Source organism: Pyxicephalus adspersus, chromosome 11 (assembly GCF_032062135.1).
Source record: "Pyxicephalus adspersus chromosome 11, UCB_Pads_2.0, whole genome shotgun sequence".
NCBI classification, from domain to species: domain Eukaryota; kingdom Metazoa; phylum Chordata; class Amphibia; order Anura; family Pyxicephalidae; genus Pyxicephalus; species Pyxicephalus adspersus.
In genome coordinates this window covers 42429997-42450792 of record NC_092868.1, presented here as the reverse complement: position 1 = coordinate 42450792, position 20796 = coordinate 42429997, and the positions used below count along the sequence as shown (strand labels likewise).

Sequence of the window (20796 nt, the reverse complement as noted above, 5' to 3'; positions counted from 1 at the left end):
CTCGGTAGTCTCATATCCTCCTTTGGCTTGCAGTACAATCTGTATGCTGATGACACTCAAATCTATCTGTCCACCCCTGACCTGTCTCCCTCAGTCCTGGATAAGGTCTCATGCTGCCTGTCAGCCATCTCATCATGAATGTCTGACCGATTCCTGAAACTCAACCTGGAGAAAACAGAACTCATCATCTTCCCTCCCCTCAAATTCCAAATCTCCCCCTTACATATTCCTGTTAACAACAATGTTATTCATACCTCCCCTAAGGCACGTTGTCTTGGCGTCACTTTTGATTCTGCCCTCTCATTTACTGCTTATATTCAGAACATTTCCAGGTCCTGTCACTTTCACCTACGCAACATCTCCAAAATCCGCACCTACCTGTCCGCAGAGAGCACCAAACTCCTTGTACACGCTCTTATCTCTCGTCTGGACTACTGTAACATCCTCCTCTTTGGTATTCTCTCATATGAATGCTGCAGCCAGACTCATCCATCTTTCCCACCTATCCTCTACTGCTGTATCTCTTTGCAGTTCTCTTCACTGGCTTCCATTTCACCTTAGAATCAAATTCAAGCTCCTGTGCTTTGCCTTCAAATGCCTCAACAATTTTTGTTCCACTTACCTTTCTGACCTGGTAAAAAGAAAATACTCCCCCAGCCGTTCTCCTTGTCTTCCCATGACCTACAACTGACATTCTCACACGCACAGTTCCAAGGCTTTTCTAGAGCTGCCCCAACTCTCTGGAATAGTCTTCCTCATCCTATTATCCCTTGCTCCCACTTTCTGCTCATTTAAAAGAGCACTCAAAACCCACTTTTTCAAACTTGCCTACCCATCTTCTTCTGTCTTTTAAAACCCCCACTACTTCCCACCACTACATATCTCTCCTCCTATTGTGTGTAAATTCCCCCACCTCCTAGTTTGCAAGCTCTTTGGGGCAGGATCCTCTCCTCCTGTGTCACTGTCTGTATTTGTCTGTCATTTGCAACCCCAATTTAATGTACAGCGCTGCGTAATATGTTGGTGCTATAAAAATCCTGTTTATTATTATTAGTAATAATAATAATAAAAAAGGCTTGAATAAAACTATGTAACAAACTCCCCCTGAGATGCCTCCTCTACCTAGAGCAAGGTTGAAAAGTATCCAGAAATGGTAGGACATTCTGGGCACACTGACAAACAGAATCACTCACCTGTCTCCGAGTATTTGACTTCTTTTAAAAATAATCCATAGGGTGGCGCTATTACATTCCTCGAGAAGGACATTTGTTCACCGGTCTCCAGATGAAATTTGATTTGTTGTGGTGTGAGACGGCCAAGTCCCACTGCAACTAAAGCACTCGTCATTCTTCGCACCTGAAACAAAGATTCAGTTTTCTGCTAAGTAGTCAAGAAATGCAAGAATTAAATTACCCGTTACTAAACAGATGTAACACAATGTTTTCTGTGATATATTAGGCAAATATAAAAGAGAACAAATAAGACAAGTTCTTCTTTTAAGGTTTAAATAATCTTCAAAGCTCAACTACAGGTAAAAAAGTAAACTTGCTTGCCTGTAAAAGGATTTGCAATTTTGTTTACCCAGTCTTATGATTCAGGTGCCCCTTCTGAACTGGAAAGTCTGCGACCTGCCTGCAGATTACAGTGCAGTTAAGCAACACACCCGGTCAAGGACCTGTTCTATTCTGTGCTTGTCAATCGGGAGTCAGCAACAAATTGGAGGTGTCATTCCTGATTAAGCAAAGGCAATAGCAAAGCCAGTAGCAGGACAGAATCGGGTTTTCTAATGTAAAAACACATGTTTATTAACACTTTTAATTGATTTATATATATAATTATTTTGTCTGCCCTGAGTTCATTTTAAAGCCAGTCCCTAGGATAACACTAATTCCTCTAAACCCAACTAAAAAAACATCACTGCTTGCATGATGAAGGCACTGAATATTGGCTGTCCAGTGGCAGGACCTCTTGGCATCCAGAAGATGTGTCATGGCATCAAAGGGACTATTGGGTAAATTGCTGGTACAGAAATTCTGCAGCACTGAATCAAAAGTTCCCAGCATCAGGAAAATGGCAGGGAATCAGGATGGATTTTTTTCTTTTAAATCATACACATAATCTCATTTGCAAGATAAATGCTGTAACCAGAACAGTGATCGCTGACCAGTGGTGGTCCGCGAGAGAATTTTGGTGGTCTGTGGTTATGGCCGGTGCGCCCGCCAGTGGGGTCAGTAGAAGGACCCCATATGGATCGCAGGCTCAGGGCGGTGGGCGGTTTGTCTCTCTGGAGAGAAGACTGCATGTGTTCTAGAGGCATCAGCAGAAAAACAGAATCATTCAATAGAATAAATAAATAGATGTTCTCTGTATTTCGGAGAACCAGTGTATAGGTAGAAAGGTATGTTATGGTAAACCCTAAAATCAAATTGGGCCAGAGGTCACCCTTTAATAGAAAAATCAAAATAGTAAAGAAGAAAAACTAGGCGTTTTAAATCCAACACAAAGTGAAGTATGTCAAACAATCAACGTGTGGTATGCAAAACATAATAGTAAATGTGAATAACAGTAAAATGAAAACTATTCATTAACAGAACATAGTTTAATGATATTTTAACACCTTGTTGTTTGTTTACAGATTGGAGTTATGCACAGAACAGTTGATATAGCTAGACATAGAGCTCCTACTAATATTCAGGGTCAAAATTTAGTTAGAACAAACAGGTCTTAAATCCTAACACGTTTCGCCTCTTAGGCTTTCTCAAGGGTATTATAGAAACTTTAAAGGTACTAGAAAATGAATAAATTGCCTGCCATTCTACAAACATGATATATTCCAGAGAATATGTGAACTGTGGATTACACACTATTTACCACCTGATTTTGATTGATCATTACTAACGATTTAAATCAAGGATCTGTACCACCACATATGAAAGAGAAGCTGCGGGTTCGTGGAGTAGCTTGCAATACCGCAGTTTTTCTTAGCCTCACCCCGGCTGGACCCCTTTCTCTCCCTTTCCCTTGTTCCCCACCCCCGTGTGTTGTCTGAGTTTTTGTGTTTGAGTATAACATCAGAGAACCAGTGTCACATTAGTGAATGAGGTCTGACCACATCACCTTGGTAAACCATCATTTCAAACATTCAATAGTATTTTCTATTATACTGGTCAGAGGCCAAGTTAATTATATTGATGTGGGGGTCACACAGTGATGTTGGGTGTCACTTAATAGGAAAAAAGCTAAATAATCTAAAATAGGAAGAAATTGATCATGACTTTAAACCATGCAAAAGTGAAACATCATACCTGTTTATAGGCAAAGGAGTTAGCTTTAAAGGTAAAATTCCAAAACTGGACATCACTGCAAAAATAAAAGACTGAGTCATAGATAAATCTGTAGATCATAAAGTTCGGCACAGTTTTAATGTCTAGTTCGTGGCTGCATTTAAAAAAGCATTAGGTTAAGTCAGTGCAAACAACTATAATGAGCAATGTAGCCAAAAATACATGTTAAATTAATGGTGTCCTAGTAGTAGCCAGTAGATGGACCTTCTGTCTGAATTTCCTCCTAAAATATAGCAGTGCACTTTCTAGTGTGTGAGTGCGCCTAAGTCCTCCTGGTTGTGTTTTTGCAGTGTAGGAAGTAAAGCACCATCTAGGGTAAGACTGATGTCACTACTGTGGAGCTCACTGCTTTCCTTGCTGGAGGCTTTGACACAAGGAAGTAAAGCTCTGCCTTTATCAAGATGTATATTTGCATAACATTGCTTGGCACACTTCACAGCAGTGAAAACTACTTTCATGTGACTTGCCAAAACACAGCCAGGTGGTTACTGTCAAGTGCCAACTGGTGCACCCAGTTAACCCAGTTAACTGGTGAACCCAGTGCACCTAAAAGGGGCTGGGGAGAATACTGGTATGGTATTTAGAAAAGTGAAATACAGGAAGTAAAATAAAGCATACCTTTCCAGCTCTACACTCATCCAAATACTACACATACAGGCTCTGTGACCACTTTATTATTATCTGTAATTCATAAAGCACCACTATATTAGAAGGTGCTGTACAATAAATGGTGGCTGCAGATGACAACCTGCATACAACACAAGTACAAACAATGACACAAGAAGAAACAAGGGCCTTTCCAATTAAGTTAGAAGTGGACAGGTTAATGTAGGTGTCATCATCATACAAATTATACTTCAGACCAAAGAAACATGACATATGAGGTTGCAAAGGGAGGAGGTATAACAGGGGAAGAGTATAGGTCCAAAACCTGATCCTTGGGGAACAGTACAAAAAAGAAATGTATGAGTTATCAAATTAGCACCCCGCAAATAAAAGCGTTAGGTAGTTGTATAGAGTGATTTCAATATTCTCTTGTTTTAACACAACCCTTATTTCATGGACTAGGTCCAGCTTATACGACAGATTTATCTAAATTTCAGCAAATACTTTGCATTGTCAGATATTCCCTAGTGTGTGATTAGATCAAGAGGCTTACATTAATTTACAAAAACACCAAGTTGCATAAACATTCCTATAGAGGATTTTGGTGTAGACGTCTGGCGGCCTGTTTATGACATGTTAAATCATGACAAGTTGTAAAGTGGTCTGAGCGTGGCTGATATCAGAGCACTGCATTCTAAGAGGAGGTCATTGAGCTGGGAATGTATATGCTGAGCAGTGGATAGAGTTACAGAAAGTTTTGGTTTTGGCTGCAGATCCAACACTTTGGACCGACCAATATTAGAGCTTAGCAAAAATTTGTGTTTTTACAATGACGGGTGGAGTCGACTGCAGGGTGACGCTTGCACAAAGAATCCGGGGGGAAAGTTGAATATTTGCTGCAGATGTTCCACTTCATTCATGGGAAAAAAAGCTTCCCACAGTAGCAATTCATTTTAACCTAATGCTGGCTAAAAAGTATGCAGCTATCCAACAGGGAAAGCTGACCCATGCAACAATGACCTGTGCAGTATCCTGGGCTCACATAGACACATTAAGAGGTGCTGCTGGCTTTAAAGAGCCCACATGCCAAACAAAGCTAAACTTAGCTTTTTAGAGTTGGACTTTTGAAGGATTAGGGTCTGGTCTTTATTTTGTAAGAAAAATTCACTGTCCTGATCACCATTGTCACTGGGAATGAATGCAAAGACAATTCTAAAAATTTCAGTTACCATCAGAACAAGAAAAAAGGGAAACATTTCCATCAGGGAAATTTACGCCATTGACATTGTATATCCTCTCCCTGCTTGCTGACTCCACACAACAGGCAGTGAAAGAAAAACCTCCTTACAGTGAAACAGTTTGAAAAAAGGCAATAGTCAAAAAATTAAATAAAAAAAAGTTTTGGCTTTAGATGCACTTTAAAGGTGACCTGCAGGATAAGCAACTAATGTCAAAATTCAAGAAGTATGTGTACATTTTTTTTTTTTTTTTTGCACACTGCTGTATTTTGTGTACTTTTTTCCAGATCTGTTCAGTGAGACACTTTTCCCCTGTATAGGAGCATCTTGTTATGAGGTCCAGTCATTTCTGCTGTAAATAGCCTTGTATCTGCCCCCTGTTGTTTTCCATAGGTAGCTGGTAGCGAGTGGCCCTGACGTATCTCTTCCAAGGTGTCTGTGAAGGGTGTCATTTTTTCAGGTCATTGTATAACAGGTCATTAGTAGTAGTTAGTTACATTCATCTGGACTTGTTCTTGTTATGCTGAAGACATTTTGCAGCTTTCCTAGCCTCTTCATTAGTTCTTCAAATGTGCACATCGGCTGGGTCAAATTCCACAGTGATCAGATTAAGATGTTTGTAATATGAAATAGAAATGTATTTTCCTCACTCTGGTAAAACTTTTAAAAGGCTTGAAACATCTTAAACATTACAAGAATAAGTCCAAATGAATGTGACTAACTGCCTGTGTGAATTAAAATTTATTTTTGTTACTGATAATTATAATTAACCTGATTTTTTTTTTGTCCCAAGAGTTTAACTTTAAGTAAGGTGCCCAGATCAAGTTAGCCCAAGGTTCTCTACAGTTCATGTCTAGAGACAAATCAACCATCAGCATTGAATTTCTCCAGCTTATTAATGTGCTGCTGTCACATTCGGACAGAAAACATCAATCTAGCTTCCACCCTGTTCAGCACCATGGGACTATTACACTTATGGAAAAAAACATTGAGCCACTTTGGGTTTAGCCACCATAATAATAAACTGTTGCTGTAAAAGTCTTTAAAATAATGACATAATAAAGTTATTTCCATGTGTGGGTGTTGGTCAGAAAGAAGGAAATTACATAGAGGGTGTATCAGGTATAGGTTTCTACAGACATGGACCAAAGTAGAAAAGATTTGAGCATCAAGAAAGAGAAAGTAATAAGTGTATTTAGGAAACTAGGCTTCAAATCACTTCTAATAGGGAATAGTAGGACTACATAGAGTATAAAAGATCTTAAAAAGGTATTTTATTTAGAAATGTGGGCCACACTTAAAGTCTAACTCTGGGCACAATATGCTTTCTGGATTTAAAATAGTTAAAACAGTCTCTATAATTCCAGGACACTCAGCCCTGTAGGTCTCATAGACGCTGGTGTTGCCGTCATGCCTTAACCCTCCTCTCTTTCAGGCTTCTGGGTGCAATATAAAGGTTTTCCACACAGCCCTGAAAAAGATTTGATATTTTTTCTTGCTTCAGTTCTGTAAAACTTTAGTTGTTCCTCTGGCCAGAGACTGGACAGTAAAAGGAGACGAAGCAGACGTTAGAGCTTAACTCTGTATCACTCTGCTTTTTTTTTATCCGAGCTCCTATACAATGTATACAGATCTACAATAATCCATGTTTTTAATGTCTGTTTGGAGTTCAATAATAGGGACCCCCATCTACTGTTCTTGTGGGGTTACTGTGCTTTGCATGTTACAGTCACCAGTACCATAAAGCTGCTTACCTGCTCTGGCTGTAAATTGGAAAGAGGCTGGTGGAAGCAGTAAAATCTGCCTGTGCTAATGTCTTGACAGGTGATTTGAAAGGAGTTTCTGAGTTTATGGATCTGAAGGCAGTAAAATCATGAGTTCCAAGCAGCATCTGGGCAGCTTCCTGAATCTTCTCAACATCAAGACTACTACAGAATGAAATCAAATGGAGAAAACTCAGCTCATCACTACTTACATTTTTTGAAGGTAGAAGAGACTTTGGATGTCTTTTTTGACTAAAAGCTCTATTACCTGTTTGCCACTTAAAAAGTTTATCATCCATATTACATAGACATCTGTAAAAATCTGTAAAAGAATTGAGTCTATGACATTAAAATAACTGATCATTTGTTGACCCAACTCCTTGCTTAGTTTGGCTTTAATTAAAGCCCATCTTTGATCTGGTCATGTAATGTTATGGGACCTCTTCCTTCCTTTATTCTCTAATGGTGGGTGGGTCCTGAATGCCATTCTCTATATTACTCTCCTATGAGTTCAGAGTGGCTTAATAACACGCAATCAGGGGGTGGATCTGTTAACCTCTGGGATCAAAAAAGTGGATCAAATCATGCTGGGAAAGGATGAAAGGATTGTACAAGTGGGGCGTTCACAGCATCTCCTCATTACTAATTTTTGATTAACTAGTTACAACATTAAAATAAATATATATATATATATATATATATATATATATATATATATATACACACATTGCATTGCATACATGCAAACATGGTCAGTTTCTTCCAGTGTATATACATTCTTATCCAAATATTGTACCAAACATTGTCTTCATATGTTTTCCTTTATTAGGTCTGTCACAGGAATGATAGAAACAGAACAATATTTGACATTAAAAGAAAGAAATTGGCTCTTTCCCATTAACAGTACCCAAAATTGCTGAGCCATACAAGTCAGGAAGGAGGAAACAGGGCAGTACGAAGAGGCTGTTCAAGAATATTGCTGTGTCTCTAGAAAATGTCCAGAGCTACAATCTGAATATGGTAGTTAAAAGAAGCCCTTCTATCTACAGTTGCTTCCTTATCTTCCTTAAGCCATGTGGTTCTTCCTGCCTGCAATTACATCCAGTCGGCACACAACAGTTACGTACGGGGCAGAAAGGAGAACCATGGCGTCCAACAGGGGACATGCTATCCAATACACACAGATATGTTGACAAGTGGTGACACCAGGAACCTTGGAAAACAGCAAGCATTCAGATTTCAGTATACTCTAGACACAATTTTTTTCCTCTTTTGGATACTACAATCCAATCTCTGCCATTTAGAAGACAAATAATCTATTTATAGTCTTACCTCTCACTTGCCGCCCAGCACAGATTCCTCTCAAACACTGGTAAATTTGGGCCACGATATCCAGTCACTATGCGATACACATATGTGCGGGACACAGCATTAAAACGTGCATGGAAGTCATCTCTTACACGGATGGCCTTCAGGACTCTGAATGGAAGAAAAATACAAAATAGGTCATTCATAATATAAAAAATAACAACAAATAAGCACATGGCAGAGTGATAAACACTTGTATAAAATCACTCCATTTGAAAATTACACTTTATTTTTGGTGGATACAACCTGTTACATTTCCTACAGATTTCTAATACCACATGAGCGCTTTAACAAAAGAAACTCTATATCAGAGGTCCCAGGCGCACCTACTTGTAGGGTCTATAAGCACTACAATGACTGTGTGGCATTGCACAGAGCAGGTTTCCATATGGTGACAACAGTGCCCAATTCCTGCATAATGTCTAGCAGCTTGTAGACGTCAACGTAAGATGAAGGGTTGACAGCATGAGAAAACAACTGGGAGACAAGGACAGAGTGATGTCCCCATATACTATATAATATATATATATTATAAATGAACAAGGACTTTTCATGGTGGATCACCAGGTGTTAGTTTTAAGTTGAACACTAGACAGATATAGTGGACATAAATTAGTACAGCTTTATTAACACATCATTAAAAGTGAAACAGCTTCTGTAAGATATCCTAAAAATGTCCTATATCCAAATACTATGTGATACCTAAACTTCAAAGTACATGTATGTCCTTTATGTTTCATGACTGAGCCAAATCCTCATTCAGTTGTGTCTCACATGCTCCCCTCCAAGACAGTTGGATTATTTGAGCAGCAGAGGCAATGCTGCCAACCCAGAAAGCAGTGGCCAGTTGATAACTGACAAGCCACAGGCTTCTGAATGTACAGCAACAATGCAGTTGGCAACCTCCTGCAACATGTATTTATTCCTCTGCAGTGACAATGACAATGATAACTCTCATTTGAATTCAGAAGCCTTGCAGAGTCATTGCCACACCATCACAGGAAGTTAGATGGACTAAACTGGCAGGATGAACAGGTATTTGTTTGGCGGTGCAAAACAAATACCTGTTGGAAATTGTATCAGTCTCTTGCAGACGCTGCATAGTTGAGCTGGAGCATAAGATAGAGAAGCAATACAATGAGACAATCAATTCATTGGCACACAAGGAATAGGCCAACAGAAATAGAAAGTATATTGACAGAGTGATTAGCTAATTACTGTGCCTTTTCATCTTTCACTGTCCAATCGAAGACTAGAGCTGGTCCAGGTAGGGCCATATTTATTAAGACGAGAATGGGGCCTCACAGCCAGCAGGGATCTCAGGCCAGGCCACCTACCAACAATTTACACCATCCTGCTCAGAATGCATGCTCTGCTAAGAAACTCAGGTCAAGGTTTTGAAAGTGTGTAGCGCTATGCTGGTAAACAGTGCAGTCCACATGAGAGAGTAGGATGGGCCATGGAGACCCATCAAATGCAATTCCAAATGTCCCAATATTGCTGTTGTTTCTGGATGTCCAGAGCGAGGAAATGGGTAAGTGATGCTGGCTATAGACTAAGAACATCTAGCAAAATAAAAAAGTACTGCAGCATCTCTAGATTAAAAGCAGAACTAAATTCACCTCCTGGTGCACCATTGCTGGTGCCAACATCCTAACCTGGTTCTTTTCCAAGTTTAGGTCTTCAGCCATTCTGATTGGCCGGACCGGATTGATGTAACTTCCACACGTGCACACACACAAGTTCATTCATTCCTGGCAGCCAGCTATGCCAAGATCATACAGCTCAGTGTACGTCCAACAAACAATTGCAAGCAGGCAGGAAAGTTTGTTTTATTGAGAGAAATCACCTGTTCCCCCGACAATAAAGAGCTGTCTGCTTGCAATTATTTGTTTCTTAGGTTTAGTTCTGCTGTATGAATGATCATTGCAATTGAAATTGGCTATTCATGGGCTCCACATCTGGAGTTCTGCTTTAAAAATAATAAAGATGATTTATATTAGGTATGGCATTACCTATTAGCAGTATAGGTTAAAAAAAATCACCATACATATTGATATCTCCATCCAAGGACAGTTTATACATTTACAAGGATATTAGATTAGCTCTTTAATTCTCTGTGCATTATAAAGGTTTAATTACTTGGCCTAAGTTGAAGGAGTCTAGACTGCCCAATACAGGGGGTCCCAGGGGCACATGTGGAAAACCTGTATTCCCTCCCCGTCAAGGTAAGAGCTGAACACCCAGTACTATAGTGCTAATTAGTAACTATGGGAACAAACCTTTGTATGTGAGGGATGCAATGCGGACAGGAATGTACAGATTTCTGTGTTCACAAGCCAGGAATCATTGCCGCTCCATCTCATCTGTTAGCAACAATAAGCATGCACTGTGTTGGCCACTTATCTCTTTACTGGATTTTCTCCACTGCCACAGGCATCTGCAATAGATTTTAGAGCAATGCGCTCTGCTGACCTCAGAACAAGCTTCTCCCCAAATAATTAAAGAGAGAAAACATGTGTAATCTAAAACACTTGATATTCAGTACCTCAATTATATCACAAACTTGTTGGATTACAGGCCAGGATCATTTCTCAGCTAGTTTATATGCACTCGATTTTTTATTTTGTTCTTTTTTACTAGGCAGGTTTTATAGCATTTTGAAAGGACTGTATGTTCTGCTGGGTATTTGTAACTAATCATTGCCATAATGGAGATCTTGTCTGTACCCCTGACATGGCCAAGGCAGCCACTCTTCCACTTTTATAGTCAGGTTCAGGCCACTTTCTGCATACATACATGCCAGCATTGGCTGCATTGTATGCCTCAGATTGGGCTTCTAGTAGACCATGCATGTGAAATGTGTATTGAAATGGCCATTTGTAGTCTTCATCAGAAGCTGTCTGATGAAGTGACAGTGCGAGTGAATGTTTGGGAGACAGGGACAAAGTGTTGTCACCATATAACAGGAAGTGCCTTAGCAAGGAACTTTAGCTTTAGACTGGTTTATTCTTGCTCGTGTCTTACAAGGGCTTACTCACCTTATGTCGCCTGGCTTTAGATGGTAGTTTAAAGCCTTCACCAAAATGGCCTCTGAGAAGGGATCCTTTCCTGAAGGTCTCTCAATGTCCACATGAGCAGAATTGCAGAGTGCATGGACTCCAGAGTCTGTACGGCTGGAGATGTAGATTGTGGGGTTGCCAACAGTCCGAAGCTTCTCTAATGCCATCTATGGATATAAAAAGCATACATTAAAAAGTGGACAGGTAAAAAATACATGTACAATTTGTATTGATTAAAGATTAAAGCTAATCTTTATTTGTAGACATTTTTTCTCAATTTCTGTTGACTCTCCAAGTCAGGAAGCAAGGGGAAATCTTTTCATCTGCACATGAGAAGCAAAACTAAATGGACAAGGAAAAGTTGAAATGAAAAAGTTCTAATACTTAAAAAAAAGGTCCTGCCCATACATACAGCATAACTAAGTTGTTTTTGTGCACAGTATGAAGTTTGGGCACAGATTATATTGCTTAGCACAAACACCTTAGTATAGATTATTGCCCATACATGCGTTGCAAGAGAGCGTAACCAAAAGAGACTTCTATACTGCTTGTTTCATTGGTGGTGCAGAGGATGAGGGGTTGTCATTGGAAGATGAGAGATTGTAGGATGTTCCTATCGCTCTGAACAAGTATAAAAAAAAAAAAAACTGTATCATCAAATTCATCCAAAAAATTACCCAGGAAAAAGCAGGATCTAGGACAAAGCTCTCAGGAGAAGATTCAGTAACAGTCGCCAAGTCACCTTCCCATTTTGTGAGCATTAGCACATCTAAATTATTAGAGACTCCGTGCCCTGGGTCCAAAATACCCAGCCACTGCTGTATAGAACAAAAAGGGAAAGAAGTTTAATGCTTACAAGGGGTCGTTCTCACAGTGTATGCAGTTATTCATCAAGCACTAAAGAGCTGAACAAACACTGTAAATCTGATGTGTGCGTGCCACGTGCCACCTAATCCTAGCAGCAAGGGGCATGAGCCGCAGAATGAAGTGGTGCTGGGTGTGTGCCAACCTGACGGGAAATAGCCTTACAGATCTTCTAGAACAGCTAGGAAGCCCATCTAGTGATAATCCCTGTCTGCATCCTGCAATTCCCACAGATTGGGCACTAGGTCGCATGCTGAAAAACGTCTGAAAGAAACTAAAATGTTTTGTTGCTTACAGCAACCCAACTTTCCTTTTTATTCCTTGTTGATATAAAAAAGTTATTTTGGTAGACAGCAACAAAATCTCCACCTTGGACAAACTGGGTAACAAATTGCTACTGAATTCTTCAACATCTCCAATTTCCAAGGCCACAATCAAGTGTTTTTAATGATCAAGAACAAGCTAACATTTCTGTTCAGTTTATTTCCTGCAGTGCACCATTGACACAACAGGATATCTTGCAAACTTAGGGGTGTTCCCCTCAGAAAGTTGTCCCTGTAACAGCAGTTCCCATTTTAAGATCTTTTCTTACCATTTTTTGCCTTTTGCTGCCTATATGTTTTCACTAAACAATTCCATAAAACCAGACAAGTCTAATATGTTTGCCATCAGTTAATAAAGTGCCAGGAATTCCCCTTTAATTGTTCTGAGTGACATGGCTGAGTGGCATGTCTTGAAGTATACGGGAAAGGCTGGTTATTCAATGGCAGCTGTACAAATGACACTCCTAAATCCCGGATACGTGAAATTTCTCAGGGAATATCTTCTTTCCATACTGACGCTGAGCAATACGCTTTTCCTCATAAATGAAAACCACATGTAAAGCATAACAGACGGGGAGAAAGAAAAAAAGATATTGATTTTTTTGTTCTGGTTACGAGGCCTACACTAGCCTGTTTAGGTTGTACAACTTATATTTACTTTGCCCTTTTAACCCCAAAGACTATGAAAAAATGAGCAGGACCATACACAGTACACAAATGGAGCTCAATTATGGATGAATATCTTCTTAAATTAAAACAACCTCAGCAAAACAAATTGTGCACCAACCTTACCAGGAGTTCAACACACACGGCATAGTATATATTACCTTTATTAGGTCTGCAGAATGGACATAATGACTGCATGCAAAATATGGCTGGAACAAACCTGAATATGAATACCAAGCCCAAATGCAAACAGAACTTAATCATATCAGCTGGCTCTGAGACAGCTGGTATTGTAAACTAATCCTGATCAAATATCATATAAATTATGCATTATAGGATTGTGATACTATGGTTCAGCTTTACAGAACAGAGTCTGTTCCCTAACCGTACCAAGTCAACAAATAAAGTACCAACAATGTGGTATTGCAACATGACTGTACAGAAACATTGATTGTCCTAGAAAATAGATTTATAGGAATATTCATTTTTTTTTTTATTTTATAATAACAGTAGAATAGAGGTTTTCCTGAAGTCTAGGGTTGGGCTGTAAAACAAGGCCTCCAAGCAGTTAAGGAATTGCAATAAACAAAACCATCTTGGTCTTTATATATTATAATACAGTATTTATATAGCACCAACATATAAATACATATATAATATATATATATATAATAAATAATAATAATAATAATAACAAATATATATAGCAGCGCTTTACAAAATCCATAGTCATGTCACTAGCTGTCCTTCAAAGGAGCACGCAATCTTATGTCTCTATCATAGTCATATGTAATTACCACAGTCAGGGAAACCATAGTACCAGGAGGAAACCCACACAAACACAGGGAGAACCTGCAAACTCCATGCAGATAGTGTCCTGGCCGAGATTTGAACCTGGAACCAAGCACTGCAAAGGCCAGAGTGCTAACCACTGAGCCACCGTGCTGCCCACAATATTGTGTTCTTGCTAAGAAATGGTATTTACAGTCACAATTCGGATTAAGATGTTCAGATGTTGGGGGTGTCCGATGCAGATTTATAGGACCAAAAGACCCCCTTGTCAACACCTTCCTGGCATCCCAAAACAGGAGCAAGGAAGCAGATTTGGCCATGTTCCCTTGCCATGGACCAACCTTATTGATGGGGGACAACTTAAGTAGCATTGGAAATAGCAATGATATATATGGTTACTTTAAATTATTCATATGCGGAAACGCCTTACATATGAGCATTTTTTCATTGGCAGATAAGGCCTAAGGCAGCCTCCTCCATTGTATACATTGCCCCTTATAAGATCATCTTTATTTCAGCCGGCAGAGAGGAGGTTAATAGAACATTTGTGTCTCTGGGCGTGCATCCTTTGCTCTGATTACACACACACAGAACTGGCTTGGCAGCAGGCCGCAGCCTTTGGAATCGTCATGTTCCCACATTCGCCTTGCTTTGGCCTTCTCCCTGCGTGCGCTTGGCCGACGGGGTTGAAGGCAGCACATGTGGAATGAATAAGGAGTAACAGGAGCGTGAGGGGGGTAACCTGACAACGTGCTTGGGGTCCGCCACACCTCCAGTCACGCTTCTGCGACTCCCACAACCCAAGAGTCATAATAAATAAGAACAAAATGTGGCTACCACTGCAAAACATGGAGAGTGGGCAGAGAATGAAAGAGCAAGATGAGCACGAAGACAAAAAATACATTTTGCAACTAATAAAAAAGCTTTTTTATCAAATTACATTATTAAAAATGAGCAATAATAACTGGAAGAAAAACAAAATGTTGCAGAAAAATATATCTGTTTTAGGTAGAACATTCATGTTATAATGTGAATCATCTTATAAAATATCTTGTAAAAACAAACTGATCTACAGTCAATAGTTGAGCAATCTTTCTATTCAAATTGAAAGATTAGCCCTGACAAAAAATATCAAACTGTAGTCACCAGAACCAAAAGGATTTGCTTTGCCAAATTATTTTTCTAGCATCTGGAAAGACTAAATCTATTACAGACTCCAGGTTTCTATACAGGTATGGCCAGTAATAAATTTTAAAAATGCAGAAAGAACTGAGACTAAAGCTACGCGTGTACAACTTCTATGCCATTCCAAACAAACTTTGTGAATGCACTAAACTATAAATTCACATATGGTGAAGGGTTAGATATCCATCACCAGAGACATTTTACAGCATGTTTTTATAAAAAAAAAATACACAAGAACTAGTAATAATTGTAACTAAGAATAATGGATCCCCATTTAAAGATATTCCCTACTACTTTTCCAGTTACAATTCTAAGAGGCCAGTTTATAAAGAAGAGGTGATGGTGAGAATGCCACTTTTTTGTTTGTTTTTAACACCTTTTCATAAAAAGACAATCAGTGTTTAGATTGTTGTACTGTAAATAAACTCAAAGACCCAATCAAAAGTTCCATTTACAAAATCTGATTGCAATATTGGAATATGCTGTATGCTACTCATTCATTCTGATGTTTACCACATTTTTTGAAAAGTGCTATCTGCTTACAAAGTGTTGATCAAGGCTTTTGAAGCCACTTTATTGTGATTCTGATTGTGCCAGATGCTATTGCTGGTTAGCAGTAGTGACCACTAGGTCATTCATGATATGCCAATCATTAATAACATTTTCATGCACCAGATTTACCAAGCTTTTCACTTTGCTTCTGCATGCTGTCTTCTTCTCTGGCCAGTGCAACTTTCTACTTAAGGAGACAATTTGTATATACTGGTATTCATTTCAACATTTTATAGGTCTAGAAACACAAAAAAAGATTAAAACCTCTGGTATACGAGGACTTCTTTCTTCTCCTCAATTGGGAGAAATTTCTCCACATTTCCTGTTCAAGTGTCAAAACAGAAACAGAACATGAAGCATTTAAAATAAGACAAAGGTTCTAATCTTTCACCAAACTGAGTATGCACTAGAGTAGGACTTTAATGACTGAATAGACTGTGGCTTTAGGTAAAAAGTAAAAAAAAAAAAACCATCAAAAGCCACAAGAAGTAATTGGTCTGATAATGGAACAGACAATTGTCAGCCATGCCCTCTCTGTCTCCTCTCAGAGCTTTAAATATTTATAGAAATCCTGAAAAAAGCTCTGGTCTGCTGCACACAGCGAGCATCTCACAGCAGAGAGGGTCATATCCTAATTTTCTGGAGTGCTGCCTTTCTTACTCCAACAGTCCTACAGAAAACGTTCCATGGTTTGGCTTGAAGATCTGAGAGCAGAGCCTCCGCACATCTGACTAAGCCAGAATTTCCCGTGCCAGCTCTGGCCTTGCTGCAGCTTGAAGTCTTCATAAAATATTAATGCTATTCATCAACATGGCCAAGCAGCAGGTCTCAAGGGCAAAGGGAGGCTCATTTTGTAAATGTTTGCTCAGCGAAAGGTTTGCTGTGTCCCCTAAAAATTGATTATTTTCATGTTTTTGTCTTTCTTTACATCCCCCTACTTGCAAGTTTTAGACTCACTGCAGAGATTTTGGAGGAATGGACATGCGTGGTGGTTGTTTAATATTGAAAAGGTACCATGAAGCTTTCGTATGTGAATGTCAGGAAAACTATGGAAATTGCGTTTTTGAGATGGACAACCGTTAGGGCATCCTCATTCTTCTTCAATGCCCAATTAAAGACTGATATAAAGTTATAAAATTGAGAGATTGGTAAAGCATATATTTTAAATGTCTTAAGCTGCGTACAGATGCTGGAATTTTGTTGATGGAGACAACTGTTTTTAACCATTTCAGGATAAAATTAAGTGCCTGTACCTCAACTTTGTTTCCTAATCCAATCTACCAGATCACTAAAGGACCAACAGGGACAGGGTTTTCTAAACAGAGCTTGTGCGTCCTACTATTGCTTAAAATGATTCATAAAGATTGTTTGTCTCAACACTTATTGCACATCTGTATCAGGCTTTATCAGTTTTTATGCAGCAGCATAAACTCTTTAGGTGGACAGCTCCTCTAAGTTAAGTAGAACAGAATAAAATGTTTACAATTCTGACATATCAAAATAAAAACAAAACCAAGTGTAATATCCATTAGGAATTGGGTCATCAACACAACATCAGATGCAACATCTCAACATAAATAGAAATAGACATTTTTTAAAAAGAACAGGGCTTTAGGCATCTATAAATAACACCAAATATAATTACAATATAAACTTTATAATGTATCTTTATTCATAAAATTAAAGCCATAAAATGGCCATCATAAATAACTGCATATACATAGCAAAATGTGTGTTTCACTGCAATATACAGTGTGCTTTGTTTGCTGTGAAAGATAAGATATTAGCATCAAATTGACCAGTCATCAGTGTCAGGTTAGAGGCAGGTGCAGTTACAAAATGGATTAGAGAAGGCACAAAGTGAGCCACCGCAGTCAAAAATGTATTTTATATGTTTTACAAGCAATCAATAGATTCCCAATCATGGACTGCAACTAGTTAACTTCCAAATACTGTAAAAGACTGTACATTGCTAGGAAGCACAAGGAGTATAGCATTTCTGGAGAGCCTTTCTTCTGACAGGTTGGACCACTGAGTATAACATTTCCCAAGAGTCTCTTTTGTGATAGGTTGGACCAATGTTATAAATATCATTGCATTGTTGAATTGTTTTGAAATTTTTATGCAGTTATTTATGATAGCCATTTTTATGGTTTTGATTTTAATAATAAAGATGAATTATTTGATATACAATTATATGTTTTGTTATATTCAGTGTTATTTTTACTATATCATAATAAATAGCATAATTATAATTAATTTCAGAATAGCTCCATTTTTGTTCATTTTTTAGCAAATTAGTGCAGGGACTTGGCTTAGGTTTACAAAATGTCTTCAGTCTGGTGCAGGCAAATTGTCACATGGTGATCACACTGCAGTACTGTGACTTCGTAGAAGATCACAAAGCGAGAGTCTACAGCAGTTGACTTGTATGGGTAGGACAATTGTGAACAAAACCAAGAATTGCCCAGACATCAGCAACGACAAGTTTGGGACATTTTGGAGCGGTCAGCTCTTCAGAAATAAGATGCTGACCCTGGATGATGACTGAACAAAGATGGCTTCAATGTTCTAAATGGAAAAGTAGATAAAGGTATTGCTATGGGCAGTATTGTGATCCCTGAGTGATCTCGGGCTTAGGTATAGACACTTGAATGTTTTATTACAATAGCTAATATGCATGCATTTTCAGACCTGGGCTCCTGAGGGGGTCCCTGTCGGCTAAGGAGGGTACATCATGCAGGGCACACTCCACTACCTATGTCTGTCCCTGCTTCAACATTTAGGGCACACAATACTCCCAGCTTTCCTCCTATAATGCAGCGCTTGTGGCTGGGGTATGATAGCAAGTACATACAGCTTAGGTTCAAAGAGTAAAATAAACTATATGTCAATTTGCCCAAAATGGGTGATACAAGCAAACCAAAACGTGATTAAGCAGTTTAAATTAATACTACATTTAAGCTATGTACAGACCCAGGATAAAAGCAGTTTTTAATAAATGATTCTCAACAAACAATCTGGAGATAATTATAGAAAATGTAGAATCGGCTCCCTCAGGAAGTAGTTTCAGCAAGTTCTATAAAAAGCTGGATGCTTTTCTAGAAGCACAGAATATAACTGGATAAAAAAGCTTTACAGTAAAGATAACAGACTGTTGATCCAAGGAACATCCTATTGCCTCATGGAATCAGGAACTGTTTTTTCCCCGTTGGAGCAAATAGTACCAGGGTTTTTTTAGTTTCCACTGGATCAACTATGTCCATAGGGTTTTTTATCTGGGATATGTTTAATTCCTTAGGACTTGAACTTGATGAACGAATGTCTTTTTTCAGCATTACTTACTATATAACTATGTAATCTCACCAAACAATATCACATTCCAAGATCACACCACAAAATTATAAAATGGTTGTTCACAGAGCTTAACAGACTTCTATATCGATCTAAAATGCAATTGTGCAGGCATTATGGATATGTCAACTGGCCTTGCATGCATGGTTGTGTGCACGATTGTGTACAGATGTTGCTAGACTGTGGACAAACTTGAAAATGACTATTAATTACCTAAATGAACTGGCCATACTGGATAGTTAGGTGCAACAAGAACCATCATGGATTGTTATCCTAATATGTTCTTGGCCAATATTTGAATAAACAATTATTTGAGGATAGATCATAAATTGTTTGTTCTGAGTGGCATGTACATAACGTCTCTATGGCTATTGGATCTCTGTGATGTAACAATAGCAGTTGAACACATCACTATTCCTTCCCGTTCTTCGCAATACAAGTCTGAATGAGGACACTTCATTTAAAGGGTGTGGTTGCAGAACAGAACCATGCACTAAGGTAATAAATAGCATTTTTACAGAGAGGCTCAATCTCTAAAATGTGGGAGTAGAGGTATATAAATAAATAAAGCGATGTGGATTATGTTGTTATATAGTTATGTTTCTGCAGGGAGTTAAATAAAACCCTTACAAAGAAAATGGACACAGCCATTGCTAACGTTCCTTTGCTAGTTTCCAAGCTGTCTCTGGCCTTAATCATTCCAAAGCCACTGGCTAAGGATTCCACAAGGATTTACTTATAACTAAATATTCTGCTCTAATAAATCAGCTTTAGGAGCAAATAGCTTTTCCTACCAATTCTAAAATCTAGACAGGAAGACGATCTGTCATATTTATTTCTGTAGAAGTAAAACAAGAACAGCTGATAGTAAAGCCCCACATCTGATTCAGAAATTTTTATTTAAACAAAAGCCAAGAATAATAAAAGTCCCATCAAAAATCGACTCTTCCTGTGACCCTACAACAAAGTGGAAGTTGAGGATGCAGTAGATCAAGGATGAAAGTGCAGAGTGACTAAGTCGTATAGAATGTGCTCTGTAGGTTCATGGCGGATTGATGTCCTCACATGGTTCTAATAAGAACTACCAACTCAGCAGCTCCTGGCTGAGCCCCAAAACACACATGAAAGTACAAAGAATGGATTTAGATTCTGTATGTCGCTAGAGTTTGATGCCAGTGACAAGGCCTGCGTTAGCATTTGCACTTTTATTTTTAGACTGGATTTTGCAAACTAAAAGATTTTACTTACCCAAAGATTTTTATTATAAATCTGGGAGTCCTACATTTATCGTATGGTCCTTATGGATGTCTTCCAGAAATAAAAAGTGAAAACTAAACCATATAACAGCTGGTGGGTAACAACATTTGTTTAATGGACTTTCACCCTGCCAAAAATAAGACAACTTTCAACCAGTAAAAGTGAGAGATCACTTGTCATGATTGTTCACATAACCACATCTATTGTAAATTTAATTGCTATTGAAGTCCACACTGGGAAGATTCTTTCCATTGAAAGTTTATTGTAGCTCCAAGAAACAGAGGAACCTGCCTGTGCTCCATATTTTACTCATAATGAGATTATTCAGAGACTGCAGACTTGAAACCTACTCAATTAATATTGAGTGAAACGTATAAGCTGTAATAGACCAGGTAGTAGTTTCAGTGTCTTGGTACTACACT

The 20796-nt window shown here is 38.6% G+C and overlaps 1 protein-coding gene across 3 annotated transcripts in view; it reads right to left on the bottom strand.

Moving 5' to 3' along the window:
• Positions 1-20796, bottom strand: part of PUSL1 (pseudouridine synthase like 1) — a 52887-nt gene that overhangs the window by 20245 nt on the left and 11846 nt on the right. For all 3 annotated transcript variants that reach the window (XR_011922718.1, XR_011922719.1, XM_072426098.1), the window contains exons 3-7: positions 11361-11548; positions 8284-8430; positions 6943-7116; positions 3306-3360; positions 1194-1356 (exon numbers count right to left, since the gene is read on the bottom strand). Coding sequence is in view for 1 of the 3 variants with exons in the window: in XM_072426098.1 (XP_072282199.1) it covers positions 1194-1356; positions 3306-3360; positions 6943-7116; positions 8284-8430; positions 11361-11548 (727 nt within the window). In the remaining 2 variants the exon portion in view is untranslated. The remainder of the gene's footprint in view (positions 1-1193; positions 1357-3305; positions 3361-6942; positions 7117-8283; positions 8431-11360; positions 11549-20796) is intronic.